The sequence below is a fragment of the Ixodes scapularis genome, unplaced genomic scaffold (genome assembly GCF_016920785.2).
Source record: "Ixodes scapularis isolate PalLabHiFi unplaced genomic scaffold, ASM1692078v2 PGA_scaffold13__105_contigs__length_92229423, whole genome shotgun sequence".
Lineage (NCBI taxonomy): Eukaryota > Metazoa > Arthropoda > Arachnida > Ixodida > Ixodidae > Ixodes > Ixodes scapularis.
Genome location: NW_024609839.1, coordinates 82,535,583 through 82,553,126, shown reverse-complemented (window position 1 = coordinate 82,553,126; position 17,544 = coordinate 82,535,583). Strand labels below are relative to the sequence as shown.

Here is a 17,544-nt window from a genome sequence, read left to right as displayed (position 1 = left end):
CATTTTGTAGTAAGAGTAGATGGGGCACGAAAAGAACACACGGTCTCGTTTTTCTAGCTGAGGCTCCAGTCAGAGGAGGTTCCATTTACAATGGTTGTTTAGAAAATTGTTGGAAAATGAAGCATAGCGCAGTTAGGTTGTGATGAAGCTTCTCTCTCTATCCCTCTGCTACAGTCCGTAATTAATTTCGTCGGTAAATATAATTTCCGTAAAACGCCGGCAAAAACCAGCATATCCCGCTATGAACATTAAAAAACAATAAAATATACCCCCCCCCCCCCCCCTCAAGAACACTGGACTAAAAATTTTAGTTTTATAAACTGCAAAAACAACCACCCACAAATATTATAAAAATCTTCACTTGTACATTAAAAGAGACACTGCGCTTTAGTGGCGTTCGAACCAGAGTTGAATCAAAGTTTGTTGTCCTTTCGATTGACCGCCGCACGGGAACTACCTTGACTAATATATGTATCAAATTATAAACCCGCGTTTTTTTGTTTGTTTGTTTTTTATGTGAAAGAATTAATTGTTTTATGGAGCGAGCCGACGTCATCAGCTTTGAAGCCACGCCACTGGCTCCCAGCTTTGAAACCATACGAAAAGCCTAGCCAAATGGCGAAGCGGAGTGAAGCTGATGGATTTCGGCTTCGGTCCCATTGGCTGGCGCGCGTCATTGTTTCAAGGAACGAGGCTCCCAGTGGCCGCTGCGTGTCAGTTTCAACGACCGCCACCCCACGGCGCTGCGTGTCCGCGCGCCGGGAACACGAAGCGTCCAAGGTCAGCAGAGCAACGAAGAAAGCGCGCGATCTGCCGTCGACGCAAATACACCGCAGACGAAATCAGGGAGCGGAAGAATGGCACGCGCGCTTTCGCATTCACAACTCGTAAGAAATGCTTAGGTGTACCTCCAGGATTTTTTTTTTTTTTTCTTTACATTTAAAATTAAGAGGGGGACCTGTAATAGTACTGAGAGTAATTTCCGAGCCAATCTGGCTAAAGCGCGAAACACATGCACGACGAAACCGTGCGATCCGACGTTCGATCAGGCAATACGACGGTCGGAAGCGAGGGTTTTCAACGCTTTCCGGTGCTACGAAAACCCTCGCCCCCGAAGGTCATTCCGGCAGTTCGCACGTCGGATCGGACAGTTTCGTCGTACTTCGGGCGCTGCTCCTACACTCCGGTGCAAAGTGGTGAAGCTCGACGCGCGCGCTTTGGTGAGAAGTCGTGAAAATTGACGCCAGCGGCGTTTGTGCCGGGTACACTGCAGCCATGACATGGATGCATGTGTCATATATAGTTAAGGGGTATCATCGGGAGTAAAAGGCCCTGGTTTTGTCTCGTTACCGTAGCCGCCATCCCACTGCTTTGCATATCTTTCTCGTGACATCGCCGACATTGTCTGAAAATTAAGACAATGACGAAGACAGCACGGTTGACAAGCAACCTCTACACTCCGTTTCATCTACAGGCAAAGTGTGGGTGGTGTTATGAGCCATTGGGACGAATCAAACTGCGTCAAAAGCGCCACATCATGACATTCGTCGCCTATCTGCACAAGCTCTTTTGTCCTCTATAAACCATCCAAGCGCAGCGAATTCCTCTAGACTCGCACTTTTAGCCCGTGTTTGAACTTTCGACTGTGCTAAATGAAACAAACCATACGGTGATTAAAGATCCTGTGAGATACATATTTGTACCATTTTTGTAACCTTCTACTTCTCCGAATAATAGAATCAAGCAGTAATAGTGTTTGTGTTTTAGTGTGTTTAAGCATACCTCGGGGCGGGTGGGGCGCAATTTTTAGCAAAAACGGCGCCTTGGCGCAAGATGTAACAGACTTTCGTTCATGGCGCAATTAGGCGCAACACTTTCATCACTGCATGCGAGTCTGCTAGATGTGCACGCTGTAGTGTAACTTTGCAGAGTAGAGTGTGTAGCATATAAACTATCGCCAAAAATTTACTCTTTTTTTTTTTTTTTTGCAGGAGTTTTTGAACATTAAGCGTGTCTGGAGGTCCGACTTCAGGCTCGCGGGTCTGCCCCAACTCAGCTCAGAGCAGCTGTTCTTCGTGGCGTACGCGCTGGACAACTGCGAAGCCAGCGACGACCTGTTCCGAAGTCACCGTTTCCACACGACGTTTCAGCTTCCCCCGGAAGACCGCGTCAACTTTCCACTCTCCCAGCTCGAGGCGTTTGCACAGGCCTTCTCCTGCCAGCAGGAGTCGCCAATGATCGGCCGCAAACGCTGCCCTGTCTTCCTCAACGATGAACAACCCAACGCTTAAATGCTGGTTCACACACTTGTGATCTCTCGGAGCTATGCTGGACGAGAGAACAGATGGCGCCATCTATCTGATAGCCTGGAACATCTGGCATTTCCATATATTCTCTATATTTTTTTTCCCGCATCAATCTTTCTTTGCTGCCCCGAAAAACTTTTGACAATGTTATAAACAATATTTTCTCATAGATAGTACATACACCTTATCGCAAATAATGCAAAAAAAAAAAAAAAAAGAACTTTCATCACTGAATTGCGATTTCAGGGCCACCTCATAGATGGCGCCAGCGTGTTCTCTCGCCGTGAGAGATCACAATAACTCGGTCGCAAGCAAACCCAGTGCGTGAACCAGCCTAAAGAGCTGTCAACAAAAATCGCAAAGTGTCGCGCCGCCGAGAACCACAGCAACTACCCGATGGCTGACGCTGTGACGTGGCCAGATACAGAGCTGCCACGTCATAGCGTCAGCGACGGTTGCTATGACTACGTCGCTCAGCGTTGCGGTTTTTGTTCACACGCTTTTCAAGCACAACACATAAGCGACGAAAACTGGCATCGCGTGACGGTTACCATGACAACGATTGCAGACGCTGCGATTGGCCGCAAGTCATAGCCTCAGAAACCGTTGTTATGGTAACCGTCGCAGGACGCCAGTTTCTTTGTCGCTAGAAAGGGATGAGGTCAGATGTGCTCTGGTAAACGATACTTTAATATAATTTTTTTTTCAGCTTGAATTGCATCGAAACGAAACCCGATAAATAGTTATTGCGCACCGTTGCTAGCTTCGGACTGGCGAGCTATGGTAGCGAAGATGCTCTTCTGACTAGCGGCGTACTCCCTGTTGCGAAGACCGTTTCAATTTAATCGCATTTTGTATGCATTTTTTATATATAGATATATACCAGAACGGTTTTGCACAAACAAGTGCAGCCTACACGCGGTTGCCCAAGCTTCTGTGACGAATGGCAAAATAGGGAGTTATAGTAGGTCGTTCCGATAACTCCGACACTCGCCGACGTTTTTGTGCGTGCATCACACTGTTATTGGAAGTGTCTGAACGATCTGCTGAAATTCCCTAACATTATAAATTGTTTGACCCGCAAAATATTTGGCATATTGATTGCAACTGTCTCCGCAAAATCAAGGCGATGCTGAACTTTTCTTTTTTTTACAACAAACAGTACATAGTGACGAGATTACAAGGGATGCAACGTCCACTTTGATAACCTTCGCAGCGCTACAGCGTGAAGTCTAGGAGTATGTTATACTTTGAGCATGCATAAAATATGTAGCGTCGTTCCTTTAGGAATTGCGTCGGGCGTTGTTCAAACAGTATTCGGCATTCCCAATGTCACGCTCCATCACAGCTGCCGGCATTTTCTGCGGCCCTTCGTATAAACTGTCAAAAGGTGATTTTAAATAAGTGCTGCAGCAGCTCTGTCCACAATTCGCACGTCACGAAACACCTTTCGAGCGTCCTGCCCCAAATAAATAACAGTTAAACTCGCATTACACTTTGATCTCTTATGTACAGGGTCTTCTAAGCTCGCTCTTCCTTCCAGTAGTCAAGCCACAACTATGTCGCCGGTAAACTGGCAGTGGAGCGAGATACAAACGCTCCCCCGAGCGATCAAACTTTGGCCTTGCGCCACGTGACTGCAATCCCTGCGAGTGTATCGGCGGGAATCTCAGTCGTGTGGCCTGAAGCGCGAAACACTTGTGAGCGAAAATCGTGCTGCGTCACATTGCTGAGCGGTGCAACCATGGCGATCGTCGCTAACACTAATGTGGTGGCGCGGCATGCAACACGCCATAGCGTCAGCGGCGGTTGCTATGGTTATGCTGCTCGACGGTGGGACGCAAAGCAATTTTTGCTTACGTGTGTTTCGCGCCTACGGCCGACAAATGACAAGTCCAACAAACACGTGACCTTCGCCCCACTGCCAGGTTATGCGCACGATGCAATTTTACTTCCGATTCTGCAGTTGCGACGTCGCTCGTGCGACCAAACTAAGCATGGTGAAAGCTGTAGTGCTCAATGTTGCAGCTGCAAAGTCGCGAGCAAATTCACACCGTGCGAGTCGGGCATTAGGGGGAAGCAACGGGGCACGGACACTCCCTTCCCGGCCTCGCAAGACTACACGAGTAACGACGACACTCGACGGGGGAGCGTCGCGAGACAGGACGACAGACAAGAAAGAGCAGTTCAGTCCTCGGAGTTTGGGGCCACGTGGCCTCGGAGGTAGACGTCGTCGTACAGGTGACCGTAGAGCTCGTCGTCTGCCCGATGGACGGCCTGGCGCACGTTGCGGATGAACTCTCGCTTGGACATTTTGTTCTTGATGTGTGGACTGCTCAGGTCCACCGATAGCATGATGAGCGAGAAGCACAGGATGTACACCATGTCTGCACAGAGTAACCAACCAATGGACCTTTTTTAAAATTCTGTGCCATCTGATGGCTCAAAAAGCAGTCAAACTTGTACCAAAAGATCAATTGGACCACACTACAAAATAAATGCCGATTCAGCCATTGTATCTAGTTTGTGCGTCATGTTGTACTGACGTCTCAAACATACAGGCGTTATAAATCCTGTGCTTGGTAGTACTTTCAACTTGTTCCTTCATCAGCCTCAAGAAGGCCACCATTAGTTTGGCAGAGATGCCATACAGTAATGAATAGATGGATGGATGCTAATGATTATACCCTTTATAACGAGTGGTAGCTTGCGCCACCTAGCCAGAAACTAAGAACCAAAAGTATAATTTCTTTCCTTTGCCAATTTGCTTACCCTCTGCAATTTCGTAACTATCACCAGGTGGTGTGGGATATCACCAGGATGAGCTTCGAGGGATTGGGCAAAAAAACTAAACACATCGCCCCCCGGCTCTTTCCCCCCGGCGAGGGAGTCGCCAATTTTACTCCAGTCAAACCTAGTTGGTGTTACCCCGGCAACGGGCCCACAGGGAGACAGGGTGGAAACTTTGGGCCGGAGCCATGCGGGAGGGAGTCACAATTTTCCTCTGTCCCGCCTATCCCCAGCTGTGCCAGTTAGTTGTACATCATTCAGTTCCTTCTAGATAATTTCCACCAGTCTTCCAATCAAGCGCTCCGGCTAAATCCGCCGCCCCCTCTGGTGTTGAGGTGCACAGCTAGCCTTGTGCACCTCAACACTATGTGTTCTATTGTCTCAACTTCCCCTTGTCACACGGCGCAGCGCATATCAATTTCCTCAGACCTTGTCTTGTACGTCCTGGTCATCAATACTCCTGTTCTAGCCTCGAAGGACAACGAGCTCCCCCGTGAATTATCATACCAATGTTCCCTCCTTTTTGTACCTTATACATAATTAAAGCTAATTTTCCCTGCATTCTTTCCTGCCCCATCTTTCTCTTGGCTTCTATTAGTACTCCCTTTTTCACAGAGGTAGTCTGCTCTGCACCTGAACTTGACTGTTGGCATTTAAAGTTCAGTTTTAGGGTTTGGTTTGTCCACTTAGTGTTCAGACTTTTCATGTATAGATGCCTATACTATACCTCTCTTGCCCCTCGTGTATCTTCAAGTGTGTCTAGCCTTTGCTCATATTTCAACTTACTGATCGCCTCTCTAGCCTCGAAAGATGCCCAGCCCATGTCTCCCTGCACTCCTTCATTTGGTGTATTCTCATGTGCCCCCAGTGCCAGTCTGCCCACGCTCCTCTGCCGGCTCTCTAAGCTCGACTGGACGTCACATTTTACGCATAATAACGCATTGCCAAAAGACAGCCCCGGCACCCTGACTCCTTTTCATATTCGCCTAACATTTCATATCTATAGTAATTCCATAGTGCCCGATGCTATGCAAAAAAAATTGTACAAACCTACGTTGCCAGACTGAATTTTGAAAGGGGTCTATCAAAGATTAATCCCTGCTCCACCGCCACAGTGGGCTGGAGCTATGAGTGGCGCGCTCACTGCTCGTTTCTGCCAGGCAGCAGGGTTAATGGTGAGCTTTATGCAGCCTTCACTCAGTGGATTTGAAGTGATTTCGGAACACTTTTTGTTGGTATCTTCTCGCATGTGCTTGCATATACTGCTCCGAAGGCACAAGGGTGAAGCACTTTTGGAACGCTCCAAATCCACTTAAAGGGATACTACAACGAAATTTCGGTGCTCATTTTTTTGGTCTATATGTGTTCAAAAGAGCAGTATCACATGGAACATACCATTATCTTGTTAAAAAAGTCTCGAAAAGGAATTTTAAAACGAATTAAACGATTAGCAAAGAGCACCTGGTGGATGTCGCTAACGCTTCGTTTGTAATGCTCGTCTGAAACCTTGACAGCTAGTGACGGAGGTTGTCTCGTCTCCAGCCACGACGAGAGAAGGGGGGAAGGAAAAATTCCCCTCTTCCCGAGAATCCCTTTTGAGTGTCGCAGAAGTCGCTATTGTCCCCCTAGAAGGTTATAGAAGATTAACCCGTCACTCAAAATTCGTACAAAAGCAACCGCTTCGGTGGCTGGAACGACTAGGCCATCCTCTCTATGTCAGCCTCGCCGTAGCTTTGCTCGTCTTGAGACGACCTACGTCACGATTGCGTTGGATGTCACGTGCTCTAAGCTGGGCCTTCTCCGAGCGCTTGCCAGAGTGGGCCGTTTATAACGAAAAATACAGCCACCAGGATCAAAATACAAACGTGTGATTGTCATTTACCGATGTTGTGGATCATAATCAACCTATTTTTGAACACGACGGGAATATTTCAAATTTCGTTGAAGTATCCCTTTAAGGAATTTTCCATTTATAGATTGTTTTTGCAGCACCCATAACAGTAGCGATACTCCGTCGGCGCCTTTGCGCATGCGTCGGATCGTTGTTGGGTATCGTTATCGGAGATATTGGAACGATTTACTAAAGCTTTCTAATGTTATTGGGTATCGTTATCAAAGGTATCACAAAAATACATCCGGTAACAAGGAGCTTTAGTTATCTCCCTTCGTCCACTGTGCTTTTATACCTACAAATTATGAAATGTTTATGTACAGTTTAGTTTAAAGTAATGACGCGTTCACACTGAAAGCAGATCCACAAACGCAAAGCGGATGCACACGTTTTCAATGGCAAAGCGGCTGGGGCGCGTTTTTGCCAACCGCTCCGGGACCGATTCCTCCCGATTGCTTTCGCGAACTGGCAACCAATTGCAATGTGACGCTGACGTGACATCAGTGGCTTTCAAAACAAGATGGCACCTGTCGCTGGTGAGCCGTCCTAGGCACTGTATTCCTACGTTCCTACATTTGCGGTGTCCGCATCAACTCCGCCTACCTGATTCTTGGTCCGATTTGTTTTGTTGTGTTTGAAAATTGTTGTTTCATGGGAATTATTTTTTTCATAAAACAACCATCTTCCCAAGGATAATTACACCACTCAGAGCTTGAAGCTTTAAGTGGTGTAATTATCACCCACAACTTTTAACTTTATTGAAAAGTTATATAAGATCTTCTGAAATTTTTAATGGCAAATGGCAGCCATTAATCCTCTCGAATAGTAGATGGAGCAGAATGGCACCAGTTACCGGAAACGAGCAAAAACGGGCCCAATTTTCTCATAGAAATTTTCAGAAAACCACTAATAACTTGTAAATCATATAACGGTTATTTCTGTAACTTTCGCATCCGGTTCTGACCGCAAGTGCTACATTTCGGCAGAGTATGAGCATTCAGCAACGCATAGTTTATTCTATTGGGTGTAAAAAAACCTGTAATTTTTTTAGGGGAGACACCCTGTATATTGAAGCGTCGGCAGCAACATGGTTCTGTGGGGACCACCGATATCCACGGCTATGACCCGCCGTTCCGAAGCAGCCGAAATGCACAGGACCTCCCACCCTAGGCTATTACATTAACTCTATGGCCTGACCTGAGCTGAGCCCCAGGTGGGGGTTGCACTTGCAGAAGCGCAGGGAAAACTTCTCCAGCAGCGCCCTCAGGTATCCGTTCTGGGTGTTGGGAGCCTGCAGGCTGCGGAAGAAGCGGCGCAGGGCCTGCGGCAGCAGCTGGTTCTCGAAGTTCTGCAGCTCAATCAGGTGGTCCAGCACCTGACGCCTGCAACAAAGGCACCACACGCGCACATTCAGGGACCCTCCCAAAGATTGTGCGGATTCAGCATCTCTGATCACTGCACGTCGTGTGTAGCCAACGTATAGAGCAGGGGTGGCCAAACCGCGGCTCTTCGCTGGTCCAAGTGCGGCTCGCAGATCCCTCGTAAGGGGACTCCCCCCCCCCCCCCCCTCCCCTTCCCTTCCGCCCTTTTCTGCGATTCCAAAGGATTTCAGAATAAAGAACAGCTTGGGGTTTGGCAGCCTTGTGTCTCCATACGTACAGTAGAACCATTTTGCACTCGTATGTTTCCACAGATCCTGTTTCTTTCATTGTTCGAGGGAGTTTGCCGCACCCTAGGGGGAAAGGCATCAAGGACAGGGACAACCATGCATGCACTTTGGTTTGGTGTCGAGGAAATGTTCAGTCTCACGGCCGTTGTCACTCGCCGGTGATAATTGTCCCCTTTATATAACGCATGTTCCCTATCGTTTCTTGTTGGAGGTCGCAGAAGCTCGATTTGTTGTCGTAATCCACGCCAAAGTCTGTAGTCGCCACTATTGAGCAAATGTGGCGGTCTAAAACAAGTTGTGCCGTACCACGAGCCAGCTCAATGCGCGACACTTGGGTTTCAGCAGGCGAGCATTGGACTCGAAATGGTTTGCACCGGTTTTTATTCGCTACATCCAAAACGTGCGGCGACATGTCAGTGCAAGCGGGCTTCCAGAGGCTTAACCGTCTTCGGGGAAGCGACAGAAGGACTGCCTACCGTCCTATGGTGCTGATGAACGTAGATAAACACGCATTGTCTGGTTCCCGCGGTTGTGCAAGTTGCATTCGGAGCAGCCTGGGCAACACCATGGGCGTACCAACCGGGGGGGGCAAGGGGGGTGCTTGTCCCCCCCCCCCCCGCCAGTTCTCAAAGTGGGAGGGCAAGGCATGTGTTTTGCCCCCCCCCCCCCTGAAACAGCCGCCACTGGGCAGGACACACTGGCTGGCGGCCGCCAAAAGATACCAAAGGCACCTCCCCCGGCACTAAGGGGGGGGGGGGGGGTTCTGGATTGCCCCCTAACTCAAAAACAACTTGGTACGCCACTGGGCAACACGCTGATACGACAGTAGCAACAGAGCCACCGGGACAACTGTTCCATCGCGCCAACCGCCGACAACATGCAATCGCAGAAGCCACAAGTGACAAGCAGAAATCGCTAAAGTACCCGTTTCGTCCAGCTCAGTGTTTTCCCGCTAAGTGCAGTCCGTTTGGCTGGAGTCACGAATAGTACATTCCAACCTCCTTAGAAATAATAATGTAGGGATATAATTATCAATCATGCTGAACAATCGATTCCGCACCACTTTTTTCCACCGATCAGACAAAGCACAAACATTCATTCCTCGGTGCACACTTGTGTCGGTATTCTTCGGTAAACAGTGAAAGCGAAAAGAGAGAAGTCGAGGTCGCACTTGCCTCGACTGCAAGTAGAGCCGCATCTGCCGGGAGTTGAGTAGCTGTGTGTGATGAAGGAACCTGGCAATTTCCAAGGGCACGTCCCTGACAAGCCGCTGGCTGATGAAGTACTGCATCCCCTGAGACGACAACACCAAATGAAATGGTTCATTAGTAACACTCAACCGTGCATGTCATAAAACTTGCACGAAAGATCCTTTTCATGTACCATACCTTCGCGGCAATAAGTTAGTTTCATTCACAAAGATTAATCCGACTGACAAAGCAAAGACTATTTTTTTGAAAAGATGAATTAAGTGATAATTAATATTTTATTCGAAAGAAGGATGTCTAGGTCACAAAAGGTTAAGATGGACGAGGATAGAGGATCCCTTTATCTTGGACTTCGTCTTGGTTCTAATGTATTTCTGTTTAAACTTTGTCGATGGTACGTTCAGGCGTACCAGAAATATCAGTGATTTCCACATGCAAGGGGTAAAGATCTATTTCTGTTTCTAATGGGTAACTTTCCGATCATTTGCTTGAGCAGCCTCCAGATGCCTGCTCCATAATCCAACAAAAATTAAGGAAAGCATGAGACAGTCTTCACGTACAATTTTAGAATGTTTAATTGTTCGCATTTATTTAAAACAATTCTGTTTACAAGCATTGTCTTGGGTGACACGGCTAAAGGTAGATTAACGCCTGCCATCCTTTCAGCCACGGCAACGGTACATTACATGCATGCTATTAACAAACGTAAGAAAACAAGAAGGCGATCGCTCACAAAAACTAAGCAACTTGATTAAAACTAAAAAACAGGGAATTACATAAGCTGTAAGAAAAACCTAAGTTACAAAACAAGACTAGAGGGAAGACAGAAGTCATCAACAAACAGGTCAAGTTAAAGTAATGCAACTGAAATGGCAAAATTTCAGTACAATGCACAAATAGTTTACCTAGTTCATATGAAACAACATCAGCCCGAAAATGGCCAAAGTGGGAAGAGTTATCATTTTACAGTATTAAAAAGAGTCATCTTGTTAATGTGTGCATTGCCCTGGTATTAGCCATCCAGAAATATTTTTTCATTACAATTTTCAATTGTAGCTTTTTTAACAAAACTGTGTAGACCGATGAGCGTGTCGGTCAAGTTGAGGAACACCGAAAGAAAGTGTATGTCGTCCCTTGTACCACCTGCGTCTTATTCTTTCGGTGTTCCTCATTGGAACTGCACAGGGCACCTAAGATCATGGCGTACTAATTCAACAAGTCGGGATTAGAGACCTTTAGAAATAGAAACATCAACTTATGGTGCCCGCAACACGTGTCTAAGTTCTTTAGCAACTTCATTGTCAAAAGTGGTCCCGAAGTACAACAAATGACGTTACGAGAGCCAGCGTGTCATGCTGTTGGATGTCACCGTCCTGGGTTGTGGAAGCTGCAGCAAAACGTATGAGCGAACGTGAGTCCCAACTCCTGGCTGCCGAAGTTTGTGCGGGCTGCTAAAGTGGAGGATGATTTACAACAGGACAGGGCGTCTGCCAGGCACTGCTACGGGGTCACCGCCGGGAACGTGGCAGGCCACGGCACGACACTTTGACGACGTCATCGGGCAGAAATTGAGGGGACCACATTTGAGGATGCGGTAAACGTGACGAATGGAAATACATTACAGGCACCGTAGTAAAACCAAACTAAATTATGTGTACAAGGCTGAAATCGCCAAAGTAGTGTAGGAGACGTGAAAGGACTTTGACCGAGAAATGCAACTTGATAACGCGCAAGCAAAAAAAAAAAAAAATTTTTGCAGGCTCGATGATGCTACCAAAGACCAGGAAGCATGGAATGTGTCCCACACACTCCATGTGTTGTTTGTGCTACTTTTCTTCTTTTTACTATCCATCTTTTTAGTTTCATTTATTTTCATTTTATTTTTATTCCCTTTTTTATTTCTTTATTATTTTGCATTTATTAATTTGAATTATATTACTCTTCATAATAAATGATAAATAGCACAAAGGACAGACAAAGACAAAAGTATGAAGACGGGACTAGCGCTATTCACCTCTTTGTGTTCTTGTCCGAGCCTGTCCCCCACGCTATTTATTGTTTATAACGCTTACCCAACTAGCCCACCTTAATATTTTAATATTTATTCATTTCCTTTATTTATATTTATTTATTTAAATATCTTTATTAAGATCTTATTTTATAAGCTTCGTTCGAAATGTGGCGCATTGCCGGAACATTTGCATTCAAATATAATCGCGGCTCAGTGGCTATGCGGAGCGCAAGTTTGTCTGTTTCTTGCACAGTCGTTGCGATGACGTCAGAACCCCGAACTCTTATTGGCTGATTGGAAAACATAGTGGGTAGACCTCGAGACATCTAGCATTGAGGTCTACCCAACCCACTATCCTAGCAGTTAAAGCCAATCAGAACTCGGCGTCGTTCTGACATCATCGAAACCTTTGCACAAGAAGCAGACGACTTGCTCTCCAAATAGTATCCGACTGCCAACGCACCGACCCAGGTTCGAGCCCCGCTGAGGCACCTTTCTTACGTTGATTTTACGTGGGCCCATTGTAAGCTTTACACATAACCTCAATGTCGCATAAGCTTGTCGGTCGTTCCTCGTGCACAACGAGTCTTTCGTTAAAAAAATGACTCGTCAAACACGTTCTGCGTTAGAAAACTGCTCACCAGTTCGGCGTCTGCGTTGAAAGTGACGGTGCCCTCGTCCAACTGCAGATAGAGGCGACGGTAGGAGAAGCCAGGCTCCTTGGGCATGGCATAGATGCTGGCATAGCCCCACTGGCTGACGCACAGGCTGCACGGCAAGAGGAGAGAGTGCCCTCAACGGTCCATTGGAAGAACTGCCCCACATTCTCCGAGCCGGGGGCTCCCAAACTTTCCCTTCTCAAGGAAAGCTCGGCTCTTTTTGACGACGGCCGAAGAAGCCCTCCCGGCCTCAGCATTGACGCGTGACACACGGTCACGCGTCAATCTATGGTTCAGATCTTCTAAAAAGGTATTGGGAGAATAGTTTACTTAAAGGGGCACTGACACATCAAAATCATATTTTTTTTTATTATCCGAAACGATTGAAAACGATGCCGGGACATTACCCTCAAAATTTGAGATTTGGGAATTCAGTATTCGTGAAGTAAAAAAACAATTTCCAAATGCCGAATACGAAGTTCCCGCGCGATCGGTGCCGGTGTCTTGACGTCAAAAATTGCGGAGACCTGAGAGTCCACTTCCTTTCACCACTCCCTGCTGTTGCCATGGCGACCCAGAGCGAGGAGGAAAGGAGCGAGCGCCCGGCGTTGCGGCGGACCGGTTTTGAGCGGTGTCGCCTGTTTTCCGTTGGAGGATACAAATCCAGGAGACGGCACCACAACGAACTCCCGATTTTTGGTATTGCAAAAAGAAGGGCCGTAGTGCGTTCGCAATTGCGTTAAAAAACATGTTTTAGGATTGCCGTAATTAAATGTTATAGAGATGTCGCCTACAAAGCTTCTAAATTTCCTGATTTTTGACGTCACCGATCAAAAGAAGCGAGGAGGCGAGAGGCGGGAAAATCAAACGCCAAAAATAAAAAGGCGCGCGCGCGCAGGAAAATTTTTTTTTCGCGATGCGTTTTTTTTTGCGTGTCTATGACTGCAACTTGCATCGTTTTAGACAATAAAAATAAATACGACCTTTGGGGTGTCAGTGCCCCTTTAAAGGGATGCTGAACCGAAATTTGGATTTTGCAATATAAGACCACAGAAGCGTTGAACAAGACGCCAAGAACTCCAACACATCATTCATACATCGATATCTCAAATGGATGGCTGTATTTCTGGAAAAGAAGGGCGCAGTCAAGCGAGAAATGTGACGTCACGATTCTCTTCAAACAGTTGAGAATGAGGGGAAGCGGCGTCACTTCTCTTTTCCTCACTTCGGTTCACCTGGTCGAGGGGACAAGGCAAAGAGGCGAGGGAATGAGAATCGTGGAGCCACATGTCCCATTGGCCTAGTCGGCCGTGTTTAGTCGCGCGCTTCTTTTCCAAAAATACGGCCTTCCGTTAGAGATATCGCTGTACAAGTGATGTTTCTGGGTTTTGCAGTGTCCTGTCTATTGCACCAGCCTTGCTTTGTGAGCTCCAAATTTTAGTTCAACATCCCTTTAAAGGCTGACAAGCAACCAGGAAGCCAGGAAACTCTCTCTCAATTCCTCCTTTCCATTCAAGAAAGAAGGAGACCCTCCTCCTTCTTGCAGGGAACAGCTAAGAAACTCGCTTCTGTGGGGAGAGAAGGGGAGAAGAGCGCAAGAGGGAAGGAAAGAAGCAAACTGAGAGCCGGTTTTCTTCCCAGCAGAAGACGATTCCGTAGGTAGGGAACCCTCAAGGAAATTCTGGGAAGCACTTGGTTCCCAGGAACCCAGTGTGAGAGCCTACTGTTTAATTAGAGGGATTGGTGGCCGAGCGTGCTAGTGCGCCGCAGCTCGGACCACGAGGAGTGCAGGCTGGCACTGCGGAACGCAAGACACAATCCCCATGCCTCCCCATTTCAATCTGGATGAGCATCGTACTGGCGTGCGGTCGTGTAACACTGCCGCTTGATGCACGTTAAAGACCCCAGGCTACCAGTAGCACTAAGCCTGCTAGAGCAGACACTGGTCGCCCAGTGGGGTTGCCAACGTCCCAATGTCTGAACTTACACACCACACAATTACGGTATTTTACTATTCGCAAGTTTCACGACGTATGGGGGCACACTGGTCCCCACCAAAATGGCTGTCATCTGGATGATTGTAGCAGAACACCTGTACGAGGCTAGGTCCACGAGGCGCAATTCTAGTTTCGTAAATATGAGCGATACAAGGACCTTACTTCACACTTCCACCTCAAGAATTGATAAACAAGCATCTTCGTTGTGAAGCCTATCGTCCAGGAGCTAAGGAGCACGATTCTCACACTGCGGTACCAGCGTCGCCAAGAGTTGCCATTGGTCTATGGAGTGTGCCTGCGTGGCGTACCTGTGCCAGAGCACCTCGTCCTGGGCCAGCTGCGCCCAGACGCAGGAGGCGAGGCAGAGGTCGGTGGCATTCAGGTGCGACAGGACGGCCAGGCTCAGCTCCGGTGGCCAGCTCGCCAGGTCTGGGAATCCTGCACGCACCCGCTCCGCAACTAAGTAAAAAAATCCCCTCGCTCAAACGTTCTGTCAGGGGCAGCGAAGACTCGACGGCATTTGACGGGGATATTGTTAGCGGTACTCACAATCGGAATTATATGCAACGAACATGAGGTGAAGGAACTTGGGAAATGTATAGATGAGTACTTCATCCATGCACCTCCTCTTTGGAAGCATTGCATCCTTATCTCCAAAACACTGATACGCGTACAGTTCGACCGTGGAATACTTCCATGCCTACTAGATTACTCTAGTGATACATAGCTTGCACTGACATTACTTGGTCAGACATTATGGGGGAAAGGGCACGTGAGAAAATAACTTCCGCTGCGTTAACAAGACGCTTCCAGCCACCACCAAGAGAAGCAGACTGACGTCATGTACAAGCCATGTATACGAAGTTCTCACCCTGCTGTACAGCCCAAGCCATGTATACGAAGTTACATGGCTATACGAAGTTACATACAAGTCACCCTGCTGTACAGCCCACACCTCTAAGCAGCAGAGAGGGGAGAGAAAGAGAGAGAAGAAAGCGCACTGCTAACCCCTCACTCCCCTCTCCACGCGGTGCTACGCCATGGATCGTGCGTGCTACGACGTCAACACAATGGCTGCTCTCCACTGCTGCTGCTCTCTCCCTTGGCTTTTCTACCATGCTACCGGCACCACCATGAGCAAGCCAAGTTCATGCAGAGCTCTCATAGAAAGATATCGCTTTGGGAGGTGTCTCGAGCGCGGTACGAAGATCAAAGAGTGCTTAGACGGAAACCCCAGTCGAGTGGTACTACCTCTCTCCAGCTAGAACCACTAAACAAGCTACCCTTACATTACCAACACCCCATTTCCCGATTATTTTGCGGGCGCCGCCATATTGTTGCCCACAACTGGCAACGCTTACAATTCAAAGATGCCCCTTTATGAGATTGGGCAATATTGGTGCGCTCTGGAACGGACCGGTTTAACATTTCTGGAGGACAGAAATGTGTCCTGCGGTTTACGATAAAGCTTTGCATGACTGGCAACAATGATTTTAAGCGGCAAGACGACGGTAGCGCCGTTACCCTGAAGCATAGCGTATTTAGTGTCCCTACCCGCAACCCTTCGCAGCACAGGGAAAGCTGTGGGGGCTTGGCCTGAACAAAGTGGAACTATGAACGACACCATAAAACTGGCCCCAAAGCCCAAGCCTGATAGAGCATAGTTCCCCTCACACACACGACCGAGGAAAGATAACGAGCCAAAGATTGCTAGAATGTTATTTACGGCGGTCGAGAGAAATAAACTCCGCACACAAACCAGTCCGAGTAAATAGTGCTCTCTCGAAATGTATATCAAGGATTCCGACATATATAACTACAAAGAACCTTGAGGGAGGCACAAACATGAAGGCTTTGTGTTTGTGCTGCTGCCCTTCTCTTGCCTCAATCTCGAAGGGCTTATTGTAATTAGTACGTTTAACTTGCATCAGCTCGTTTGCAGTCTTACTTTTTGTCCATTTAGATGTCACACTTTTAAGAAGCTGAACAGGTTCTATGGGCATGGGTGCATATTTATTTTGTGCTTGTAGATAAGGCTATGGGTGCATATATAGTCAAGCTCTGGTCACGAAAAACACCGCTGCGGTAGCTCCCTCGTCGGAGTGACTGGGGTGGCCCACCATACGAGCTTTTCCGACTGCTCGCGCTTCGTTCGACGAATCTGTTTACATTTTGTTTATTTAATTCACGTTATTTCCCCCGATGGGTCAGGACTCAGGGTGACCGGGAAAGATAGTGGGAAGATCAGTTACCTTCGGTATGACCATCTTCGTTACCTTCAGCGTCTTCCTTGACTTTTTTGAGGACCTGTCCCATGGACGTGCGCTATCGCCTGAAACAGACACGGAGGCGATCGCTGCAATCAGTGCCTCGCGACAAGCTGCTTTCTTCCAAACACCACTTGACTGATCCAATCGGTCGGCAAACAGCGCCAATAACAACCCGTGCTTTGCTCATTTCCGAAGATCCCTCGAAACGCTTCCCGAGGTTCGGCGCCCGTTCGGACGCGTTTAGCGATCGAAGGCGTCTGCTTACCAGAGATCGGAACGGCTCGAATGGGTGTCGGGCATCGGGTTTAGAGCCAGTGCGAGTCCGGCAGAATATCGATCGGATGTTGTGTCCATCTGAGATGGAAAATTTTGATGCTCATCGTAGCGGTGGTCGCGGCCCCGACGATGATCGGACTCGCAAGGTGTCGCTCCGTCCGATGCTATGTTGTAGGCTATGTTGTGTTGGGCTGTGTTCGGCTGATCACACTGCACTCATGGGTGATTCTGCAACGAAGGTGACGTCAGCCTTTCACAAATCTCGGCGCGTGACACCTGTACGCCATATACGAAGCCGCGATGCCGCGAAGAAATCGTCAACAAAACTCGGACGAGAATTAGGATGACGAAATTACGTTAGTATACGGCCCCTGTCACAGCACCGAGCAAAATAGGACGCCCGCAAATTATATTTAACAACATACGAGTCTTAGTTTATCAGTAAATGAAGCGTGTTCTTATTACTT

The 17,544-nt window shown here is 47.8% G+C and overlaps 1 protein-coding gene across 1 annotated transcript; it reads right to left on the bottom strand.

Annotated features, from left to right (window-relative positions):
* Positions 1-2,975: 2,975 nt before the first annotated feature.
* Positions 2,976-17,479, bottom strand: LOC8026396 (F-box only protein 8). Its single transcript, XM_029971289.3, has 7 exons — positions 17,067-17,479; positions 16,784-16,863; positions 14,840-14,969; positions 12,517-12,643; positions 9,832-9,950; positions 8,185-8,369; positions 2,976-4,693 (listed from the first exon to the last, which is right to left on the bottom strand). Exons 2-7 carry the CDS (start codon positions 16,845-16,847, stop codon positions 4,494-4,496), a joined length of 825 nt encoding a protein of 274 aa, XP_029827149.2. The 5' UTR covers positions 16,848-16,863; positions 17,067-17,479; the 3' UTR covers positions 2,976-4,493.
* Positions 17,480-17,544: the final 65 nt, after the last annotated feature.